The 11,428-nt window shown below is 30.3% G+C and overlaps 1 protein-coding gene and 2 non-coding genes across 3 annotated transcripts; 1 reads left to right on the top strand and 2 right to left on the bottom strand.

Annotated features, from left to right (window-relative positions):
• Positions 1–2,572: 2,572 nt before the first annotated feature.
• Positions 2,573–2,644, bottom strand: TRNAD-GUC (transfer RNA aspartic acid (anticodon GUC)). Its single transcript has one exon. It is a non-coding gene; the product is annotated as a tRNA-Asp (tRNA).
• A 2,463-nt stretch (positions 2,645–5,107) lies between these two features.
• On the bottom strand, positions 5,108–5,179 carry TRNAD-GUC (transfer RNA aspartic acid (anticodon GUC)). The gene has a single exon. It is a non-coding gene; the product is annotated as a tRNA-Asp (tRNA).
• Positions 5,180–8,079: 2,900 nt separating this feature from the next.
• LOC105138896 (uncharacterized) lies at positions 8,080–11,300 on the top strand. Its single transcript, XM_011045126.1, has 3 exons — positions 8,080–8,599; positions 10,272–10,424; positions 10,899–11,300. The coding sequence occupies exons 1-3, from the start codon at positions 8,588–8,590 to the stop codon at positions 11,154–11,156; spliced, it is 423 nt and encodes a 140-aa protein (XP_011043428.1). The 5' UTR covers positions 8,080–8,587; the 3' UTR covers positions 11,157–11,300.
• Positions 11,301–11,428: the final 128 nt, after the last annotated feature.

Genomic DNA, 11,428 nt, shown 5'->3' with positions numbered 1-11,428 from the left:
GTCCAACCATGTGAATGTTATATATTGGAGTCATGAAGTTTGGAGTATAAGAAAAAAAAGATAAACTATAGGAAAAATGTGGTCTATACTTGTAAAAGAAACCGACTAAAACACATGAGAGAATAAAGATGGGTAATTTTAATTGTGCATATGAGGAGTAATGGAGAAAGTGAGTGGCTAGCTAATGGTTATCCATGACTTTTCTTATATAAATCAAGGCTTAATAAGGCTGTATAAAAACCTTTTTTTCATGAAAATGATGAGGAAATAGAAAATTATTGACTTAAACTTTCTTTTAATTATAAAAATTATTAATTTTTATATAAAATGATTTCATAAGTTTGGTGATAGTGTGTTTTTTTCTAAACATCAATAAAAAACAAAATCGAGTTTAGTTAGGTTTTTTTGTTATTGGATTAATTTTTTTATAGAAAGAATTAGAATAAACACCCTAACCATTACTTGTTTTTATTTACACCCCTTGAAGAATTTTCTTTATTTTATTCTAGTAGTTAAACTATTACACATTTGAATTTACAACCTTAAATTGTTAGGTTTTGTTAATAAATATGTTTAAAAATTATGAAAAAATCACGTGTACAATTATAACAAAAAAAACATAATAAGAAATAAAATAATAAACAATATTAAAACTAAATGAAAGAAGAAATAATCAGAATAAAAATCAAAAGAAAAGTAATTAAAGGAGAAAAGTGGTTTTGCCTTTAAAAGATTGATCAATATTAAACTTTCTAAGTGGTAATAGAAGAAGAAAGCATATGAATGGATTGTGATTATTTATTATAGACAAAACAAATATATTATTTAGATATGGGAAATGGATGAATAAGTATATGTTATATTACATCATTCAATTGGTGGATAAATAAATTAAAAAATGTACTAAAATACCTAGAGAATTCACTGTAATAGTGAGCTGTGCCATGGAAAACAAATTTTAATTTAGTCTTCTTTTTTTTTCAATTGCAGTTTTCCATGCTAAATTTGACGAGCAATTTATCAAAATTGGCAAATGATGGGCAAATTTCAAAAAAAGATGACCACGGTATAAACCGTGGAGAAACCTCATGGTTAGTTCAAAATTGAGGTTAATAGTTCCTTTTCACCCTCGTACTTTTATTTTTCTTTCTCTACAATCCCTATAATTTTTACAATTTCAATTTTGATCCAAAAGCTCACTTCCTTTGCATTTTATAAGTTGAAGAGACAAGAAAAAATTATTTAAAAATAACATGAAGAGATTTTGGGTGTTTTAGATTTGTTAAGTTTTTTATAAAAGGTTTTATGGTATTTTAAGATTTTTTAGATAAAAATAATTTGAAAATTGTTTTTTAGCCAAAAAAATACAAATCCTCATTCTTTTTTTTATGTGGGTTCTCGAGTCAGCTTGCGCACTTCACGATTAATTCTACGACTCATTAAATATCCTATAAATTTAATGAGCATAATAAGCATGTAAAATATCGTGGGATGACAAACATGCACAATACCACCTTAAATGTAAATTTTGAGTACATCATCAACATCTTTTTTTACTTTAAAAATAAGAGAGGCTTGAATGATCAATAATTGTTTACATAGATGACTAGCTAAAGTGATGGTTTTTAAATTTGTTAATTTTCCATGCAAGTTCCAATCCTGCTATCCATTTTGTCCAATTTTCTTTCTTCAACGTTCATTTCTTTTTTGAAAATTGTATACGTTCTTCTTTTTTTTTCCTTCAAGGTTCTTCCCTTCTTTTTTTTACCCACATGGCTCACATTTTAATTTCTTTTATTATTTGAGTTTTGAAGAGTGTTTGGGATATTATGTTACCATGTAATTTGGTAATAAATTTGACCCATATTTATTTTTGGAAAAAAAGTGACATGTTAGAAAAAAAATTAAAATAAATTTAATAAAAATTTAATATTAAAAATAAAAAAATAAAAAAAATCAATTACATGAAGAGTGATTTCATAAAAATAAAAAAGTTATGAAATTTAGTTTGTTCATAAATTAAATCACAGACAAGTAAATTTTGTTTATTAAAAATAGAAATACATAATTTGTTTTGAATTTATATTCTATTAAACTACTATAGTCTTAAACAAATGCCTTGATTTTGAGTTGTTGTTTGATTTTATAAATATTTATTTTTTCATGTAATTAATTGAAAAATTATTTAAAAATATTATTAAATCCAATAATATCTCAAAATTTAGAGTACAGATTTGATTAATTAAACCTCATAATGTATGTTATTATTTAAATATTTTAAAAAAAATACCATCTTTGAATTTTTTATCATTAGTTTTTTATGACTTGAAAAAAAAATAACCATAAAAAAAAAATTTCATATGATACACGGCTTAGGGCGGGACAGTAAGCAACTTATAATAGCCAATTTATTCTGAGCCGATATGATGATTTTTCTCAACTGGCAGTTATTATTTTCTTAAGGTTCTCTTGCGGGCTTCTTGCTAATCAACACAAAATGAGAAGGCCCAAAACGTACCAATGGGCTCTCTCCAAAATGTCGGAGGTGGAAAGCAATGAACAAAAAGTTCTACGCCGTTGCCGGGGATCGAACCCGGGTCACCCGCGTGACAGGCGGGAATACTTACCACTATACTACAACGACTTCCTGTTGTCAAAATATATGTAATTTTCAGGTTTAAACTCTTAGAAATTTTATTTGTCTTAACCTACTTTTAAAAAAATCTGGATTTTTTTTTATTTTAAATCAATATTTTTTTAATATTTTTAAAACGTTTTTATATAATAATTTTTAAAAAATAAAAAATCATTATTTTTCTAAATTTCTAGATAAAAAATAACCGTAAGAATAAAGGTATTTTAGAATACCTTATTTGTTGGGGAATTATTATTATTATTATTGCTGTTGCGTATCATTTCCGTAGGAATGCCGATGATCGAACCCTGGTTGCTGGGGTTTCGAGTCGAACACCAAACCACGTGAACTAGAGAACATCGGCGTTAACGGCTGCACTAACTCAAAATATAACAAAACCGGATACAAAGCATCAGCACAAGTAACTGTATTGCATTATCATGTGAATCGGTAGCTTTTGTTGACTTGTTTTAAGTATTTTAAATATTTGTATAGTATATAGGTTATGGGTGATTTTAAAAACTTATTTTATATTTGTTTTTATGTCTAAATAATTGTGTGTTGGAAGAATGGGGTTGACCTATTTTGTAGAAACTATATTGATATTTCAATTTCTTTTATAATTGAAAATGGATTTGAATTTAAAAATTAACAGTATGTTTTATATTTTCATATAAAAAATAAATATTTTTTATTTGGAGTTAATTCTTTTAATTCTCGTACGTAGAATGAATTTCTTCCGAGCAAGACAATATGTTCATTAATTATCAATAAAATCATTTCAATATATTTGATGATTAATAGAACTCAAATGTATTTTCCAAATTAAAATTTTCAATATAGAATATGTGCCTTTATCCATAGTTATACATACTATATATTTCATATATTTATTTTGTATAAAGCTTATGAATGATAATTAAAGGTTTAGAGTCTACTACTTTATATGTTTTCGCTATTCCAGGGGGCAAATTCTTTTTAATTGCAAAAACAAAACTTTTTTGCATTGTTATTAAACTTGAAAATATGATTTTTTTTCAATCAAGATAAAGTTTTTTTTATATTAAATATCTTGTTTATCTTAATGAATGCAATATTTTTAATTGGAATAATTATTTATGTTAAAAGAAATATTTTATAATTTTTAAAGTAAAATAAAAACAATATCAAAATAGTATAATTCCCTATTTTACGTGGGATTGGAAGTTAAAGATATCATAAATATCATGTTAAAAATCTATTTAAAATGATTAAGAACAAAAAAAGAGATTTTTTAAGGTAAATATATTATTATAAAGTAGTAAAATACATGTAATAGATTATATGATATCTAAAAATAATCAAATAATATCTGAAGTTGACTAATATAAAAGGATCAACAGCTACAAGTTGATGTCTTTCTCACTAACTAAATATATAAAATATCATGTATATCTAAACTAACTACTCTTCATTAGCATAAAGCTATTAACTTATATCAAGATATCATAGATATTTATGTAATTATCAAAGTAATCTATATCACATCAAATATAATATAGTTAGGTAGAATGCAACTGAAAATTCAAAACTAGATGAATACACAAAAAATAAAACAACATATATAAATATTTAAGAAATTAATTAGTTGTAATTATTATATAATCAATATACATTTTATTTATATTACATGCATATTAAAAATTATCTCACTCATCCAGAAAATATAAAAATAAAAGGAATATTAGATAAAAGATCCAAAAATCTTATTGAGAATCATTAAAATAAATAAAACTTTATAATTTATTTTCTATCAAGTTAGTATAATCTCATAACTCGAATAATAAATTAAACATATTGATCCAAGTCAATCTATATATGTTATTATTTTAACATAAAAAAAAATATCTTCTTAAAATATTTTTTATCAAACTTTATTTTTATAGTTATTTCGAGTTGTTTTTATCCTGTAAAGTTAACTAGGTCATATCTAACCAACCATCACATGGTTTAATTTTTTTTCATTAAAAAAAATATGAATAAGGTCTAAATATTTTTATTATATTTAAGGAAAATTTAATACAATCTGCAATATAGTGTGGGTGACTAATTTAAGTATTAACTAAAACACTTTATCAATTCATGAAGACCGGTATAAATTAATTATTTTAGTTTTAATATCATACACACAACTCGGAAGAGTAGGAGTCTTAGTTCTTCTTGCTACTATACATAAAAACGCAAAGCCTAAAACGCAAAATAAATAAATAAAAAGCTAAAGAGCAAATGCAGAAATGGGTCACAGAGTCTTTGGATCACAATGTGATATTGGGCCAAGAAAATAAATATAGTTGAGAACAGGCTCCTGTTTGATTGTTTACCCAATGTAATCTTTGATATTTGCAGAGACGGAAGCTACAGCTACTCCTCCGTCACATTCAATTGGTTACTCTCTCCCACTGTTATTCTTCACGCAGAAAGAAAAAAGGCAAACGCCGTTGCCGGGGATCGAACCCGGGTCACCCGCGTGACAGGCGGGAATACTCACCACTATACTACAACGACCTTGTTGATAGCGATGCAAGTAATTTACTATAGTAATGTGTATTATTGTGAGAATTTTCCCCAGAATGTTCACAGTGTGCTATTGGCTAAAAATACACTCAGCGTCTTTAGTTGTCTAGTTTAATCAAATAAAATCCTATATTATATATTAGATTATGTGTTTGTGACCGAGTTTAATATTTTTTTATATGAAAATTTAGATTTTTTTGTTTTTGTTTTTAATGTTTTTAAATTATTATGATGTATTGATATACAAATAATTTTTAAAAAAAGATATAAAAATATTTTAATAAATTTTCAAAAAAAAATATTTTAAAAAACAAAATTTAATACATCATCACATTAACACCCCAAATCAACCACTCTACTTACATTTAAACGCAATTTTAGATTATCTGTCCAGCAAGATCATCGAATGTTGGATTCGTTAATTATAATCAAAGCAAGATGAAGGGGCTTAAATCACCTTTAATTAGAAATGTAGTGTTTGATTTGACTGGATTTGATTTAAGATTAAAGAGTTTGATTGGACTAAATAAAAGTAGTTGAGGAACTTTGCATGGTTTTCCCGAGCCCCGGTATTCCTCGGTTTCAAGAGTCGACATGCATGGTAACCAAAATAAAACTAATTATTTGTAACAATTCTAAAATAGAACAAAGATGAAATTGAGATTTTATTAAAAAGCACTAATTACAAAAGAAAAGGTATTTATCTAAAAATAATATAAATCATATAAAGCGATATCAATTAATAATTCAAGTTATTAAATTAAGATAATTCTTTAACATAATATATTAGAATTTTAATGATTAAATGGTTATAAATTTAAATTTCATCATTTTTATTTATTTGATAAAAATTAAGAATAATATAATATAAGTCTATGTAAATTTTAAGTTTAAATAATTTTTACTTGAAAAAAAATAATCTTATCTAATCATTTAAATTATTAAATTAAAATAATTTTTTAATATTCTACATCTAAATGATTGTAGTTCACACATAAAATTTTATATATCATTTTTAACTTGGATTACCTATTCAAATACAACCAAGATTTCATGAATATAAGATCTTTTGAAATTCTCTCTCTCTCTCTCTCTCTCTCTCACACACACACACACACACAAATATTATCAAGTTGTTTCGTTTTTATTCAATTGTGATCAATTAATTTTACCTAACATACCACTCAAGCTTACAATTTCAATATGCATTTGAGATTTTTCATCATCGTAAAAATAACCTAACTACACCCACATGTTCTTTATTTTGTTTTACACTTGAATAGATTTGATGTGGCACGGAACGTAGTATGGGTACGTGGACCAGTGGTTTCTGGACCAGCTAGTATGCCAACCTCTTGATCATTACGTAGCAAAATATATCAAAATATTAATCATTCAACAATTTGGATTCATCTTCCACTTGCATTGCCTAATATTCCCCTTTGGAATGTCATTTTTTGGGATACGTTAAACAACTTTTCTTGCATTATTTCATGTGATCTCTCATTGAGCTGCTGTAGGTTTTCCTTCTTCTACAGGGAACTCCATATTTTCCGTTGAGAGGGAAAGAACACAAGGAACAAAGAAGAAAGCTGAAAAAGTAGAGAAGTGCTGGGTTTGGGTGGATAGGTTCAGAGAAGCAACAACGCTCGAACCCTGATCTGGTGGTCGGTGCCGTAATCCCAAGTGCCCACACCACAAGATCACAGGGCATTGGTATCAGATTATCAGTCGGCACTGCCCTAACTCCTTAACGAGGCACACAAATCACGAAATGGGCATTCTTGCAGGAAGCAGATTGCTGATCAACAAATCACGAAACTTATTACAGTCACACAAATCACGAAATGGGCAGTCTTTCAGGAAGCAGATTGGTGATCCACACTCGACCGAAACATGCTTAACGAGAAGGGAAGAGTGCCGTAGGGGAGACGAAGAAGTTGCCGGCATCGTAGGGGAGCTTGCTAACTAATAAATTACTTTATCTAATCACCAAAACATTACTTTTCAACTGCATCATTCATTGCCACGTCGACGTACTCTATTGGGTCCCGCTTGTTGTCATCAGCTGATCGTGATTTCCTACCTTTTTTATGGGCTTGATGGCCCACTGTTCTGTCCCCATGTCAGCATCAAGGACCCTGACATGTAGTTTATACCTGTGCATCTATGCAATGGTGATAAGTGCTCATCTGACTCCGATGTTGCCATTGAGGTGTTTGGATGATGACAATAATATTTTTTGTAGTGTTTTTTTAGTTAAAAAAAGTATTATAATATTTATTATTTAAAATTTATTTTTAATATTAATATATTAAAACTATATAAAACATAAAAAATAATTTTAAATAAAAATTTTATATTTAATTTTGTTTGAGCTACAATCCCAAACATGAGTTTTATCTTTGTACTGTTGTCAAAATATATTTTAAGATTGTTTTTGATATAATGATATAAAAAAAAAAAATTAATATATTTTTAAATAAAAAATATTTTTAAAAATAATTATTATTGCAATGAAAACACAATTATAATTAGATGCATTTGACTCAAACAAACTGCACTCCCATTTTGAAAAGTCAGAATCGATTCAAATATTGAATTATACTCCCTCTAAAATATTTTGATATTAGATTCAGCCACCTTCTGGCTTTGTAAGTTCAGAAACTATGTATGATTTTACTGAATCTTATTAATTTTCTGATATACGAAAACTAGTTAAAAGATGTATTAATTATTAAAACTAAAAACCAAGAACATTCAGAAATCTAATCTCATGCTCTACATTTTTTCTTAATCTTCCCATCATGTAATATCTGGGATAGTTTTTTTTCCCCTCAATTTTGGCTATAAGATGCGAATGGATTTGCTGTAAATATTAGTTGAGTAGGCATAAATCGCTTGGTTGAAAAATGCAGATATAATTTTGATTGCTACATATTTAATGAGGTGTGCTGTTGCCTTCAATGCAGGGTGATGCTTCAATTACTCCACATATTGTGTTCTAATTAAGGTAAAGCTTCTTCTGATCAACCGTTGGGCTGGTGGGCAGAGACTCCATTGACCTGAATTCATAAAATTGTCCAGCTTATTCTTCACTTTGGACTGTTTTATTGGTCGATCAGATCACAGTAGAGGGTTGTAAAAAATGGGGTAAGTAGAGCGGTCGAGCATCTTGGTGGTGATTGTCAATTGCTAGTTAAAGAAAGACTGTCTATGGGGGACCCGTGAACCTTTCATTGTCTCTAGTTTAAGGAAGAATTTGGAGTGAACTCTCATTGGACTTGTCATACACATTTTCTTACTTAACGTGAGTAATTAGATTCCCTGTGGGACTGTTAGCATCTTCTTCTTCTTTCATTTCATTCCATGAGGCCAGAGCTGTAGAAAACAGGCATCATGGCTGCTGAGGTAAGATTCCTTCTTCTTTGTGTTGGTTCTTGTTTTGTTGCATGTCAAGCTTAACATATTTCTGCTAGTATGTTTTGTTAGTTCCAGTCTTTTAGGATTCTCCTTCTTCCTTCCTTCTTTTCTGGGAAAACTTGTAGATATCTCTACTGGATTGTATTGCTGGTAAAGACTTGAGTTTCTCTTGAGGACTGAGAAAGCACAGAGAATCCCCTGAAATGGAAAATTATAATTGATTCTGCTATGAGAATTCATATGGTGGCTCATGGAATTGATTTTTGGAAAATGATCTTCATTAGTTTATTGATGGTTACGATTTGACATGTGTGATTTACATGCTCCAACAAATAAAGGAAATCGAGAGTGCAAATTCCTGATTGCAGCTGTATGCAATGATTATTATATCAGCAAAGCAGATGACCAACGGATGTGTGTTCCAAGAAGAGGCATTTGCATCTCTAGTTCTTTTTCAAAGTTTTTGATGCAGAAACTAACATTATCAGTCTTGTAAATGGAAAGCCTGAAGAATAATTTGCAGTTCATATGGATGTTTATAGTGAAACCCATGAGAGATCCCATTTATTGCTCTCTTCTCAACTTATTGTGTAGTGAGATGAGAAATATGCCCACCATTTGGTGATTTGAGGTTGTTTCTGACGAAACTTCAACATGCATTTATACCCTTCCTCGGTTTTGGAGATGTCCGCCCCAGAATGTCTTGAGTTTGTGGTCAGAGTGCCAAAAGCTCAAATCTGAAGACAGTTTGTGGGCTTGCTGAAGGAACATTGTTTGCATATAAATACATGCTTAGTTATTGTCTGTAGCAGAGAATACTGCATATAATAGCAGAGGAAGGGTTTGTGCTTGTAGAATCATTTTACTCAGTACTATTCTAATTGGTATTAAACATTAATTTATCACTCACTGGATCTTGGAATTAAGGAAATAAATTTCCGGACACCGTCTGTAGTTACAGAAGTCCTCAACTGTATGCGTAGATCTTGAAGTTCTTTATATAATCCGCCGCAGCAATTTGCTGTCGATGAAGTTTTCAGACTTGGACTGTTCCTCTTTAGCATCTTTCTGCTAAAGAGAGCTTGCAAATGCTGCTACCTCCAGGATGATACGTCCTTTTCTTATCACAAAAAGCCTCCACCTAGTTGTTATTGTGTTTGCTTAGTGCTTCCATTCAAAGTCAACAATTAATTAATCAAGCATTTCCATGATTTTCCACAATATGCTTTTTAAGGGAGGGTAACATGTAAGACTTCAATGCTTTTAGAATTTTCCTTGAAAATAGGAGGTTTTAGAGCAATAATTTCTACAGATGTGGACTAGCTAGCCTTTGTCTTGCAGTCATCTTGCAATTTCTTTCATCTTCTTTTGGTAAGAAATAAATTGGGAAATTTATTAGAGTTGAATCTTCAACTCAATCAACGCTAAATTCTTTGTTATAGTTTTTCAAGGGATGGATTATGATAGCTTTCTATTTGACCCTGTCATTTCCCTTTTCTGTAGTTTTTCAGTTTTCTTTGGACATGGTTAAGGATCCTTGCCTGCTGTTAACTTAGAATGTCCAGATGCCATTGATTTTATTGGCTACATATCGCGGTGTTAGTCAGTAGGTGATTGATCTGGTTCAGCTATGTGTTGATTAACTAGTGCCTATTCCCAGGACAATGAAACATCAAATGGATGGCCACTCGGCCTGATGAACACAAGACTTCGAGTGATGGAGAGCATACAGGCAGCTCCAGTAGAACCGTATTCCCTGCGCATACGCTCATCTAGTTTCTCTTCATTCTCATCTTCCAACCTTGACACTGAGGTAAAACTCTGCTTTTCCACCTCCTGTTGTTCTTCATATAAGTGTGTGCATGTGCTGTGGCATGTGACTCTGCGTTTTTCATCCATCCCAGTAGCTAGATTGGTAAGCTGAATCTTCCAGTTTGAACTTCGCCCACAGGAATTATTTCTGAATGACTTGTAAAATGGATATATATATCCATCTCTTCATAGGACATATAGCAGAGACTCCGGGAAAAGAATTCTGGGAAGTACATGCTTTTCTGGTGCTTCTCTTACTCTTCTCGTTGTTCCCAATTGTCTTGTCATGGCATATTTCTTGCTTTCAAACTAGTATTTAAACCACATCACTGATCATGTGAAAATTGAGAAAGCAATCAAACTCTTCATCGACTTCAAAAATAAATCACTAAGAACCTCTGCTGCATCAGAGGTTGATCGTAAATTGTTTCCACGGGAAGTAAGCCTTGTGTTGCATTTTTTTTTTTTTTTACAGTCATCAGCATCCTTCTTCCAAGACAATAGTGTGCCGCTGGGCAGGCTGATTGGAATTCGACCGGGGAATGGAGCTTTGTATTTCCCAAGGAGAGTCCATGTAGATGAACGAGAAAAGATAGGCATAAGAGCTATAAGGGCTGCAAGTTCTGAAGTCTCTAGAGCACGCAGGGCAGATATGTCTCAAGGGATCTGCATTCCTTTACTATTTGGCACCCTAGAAAAGATGGGCAGAAGTAAGAGCAAGTCGAGAAAATGATTTAGAAGGATTTGAAGGGAAATAACATCGTTGGCATTCATCATTTCTGCTCACTCCTGCTCTGCATTTAGAAGGATTTATTGTAAATTGAACAGCTATATCCATTTCACATTTCAGTAAAGCATCGATCCACTGTTGGCTAACTCAAAGTTCCTTGTACAGAACTTGCTGGTTTCTCTGCTGCTTTGCTAAATCAGCTGAATGAAACTTTTTTTTTTTTGTTGCTTAGTCCTTGGAGCTGAATGAAACTGGATTTGCTTAGTCCTTGCAGT

This window comes from Populus euphratica, unplaced genomic scaffold (genome assembly GCF_000495115.2).
Source record: "Populus euphratica unplaced genomic scaffold, PopEup_1.0 scaffold84.1, whole genome shotgun sequence".
Lineage (NCBI taxonomy): Eukaryota > Viridiplantae > Streptophyta > Magnoliopsida > Malpighiales > Salicaceae > Populus > Populus euphratica.
This window is presented reverse-complemented; position numbering and strand designations above follow the sequence as displayed.

Excerpts from the sequence above, each read along its gene's own strand:
- LOC105138896 (XM_011045126.1), top strand. Across the intron at positions 10,425-10,898 it reads CTTCCAACCTTGACACTGAG|TCATCAGCATCCTTCTTCCA; the intron begins GTAAAACTCTGC and ends TTTTTTTTACAG.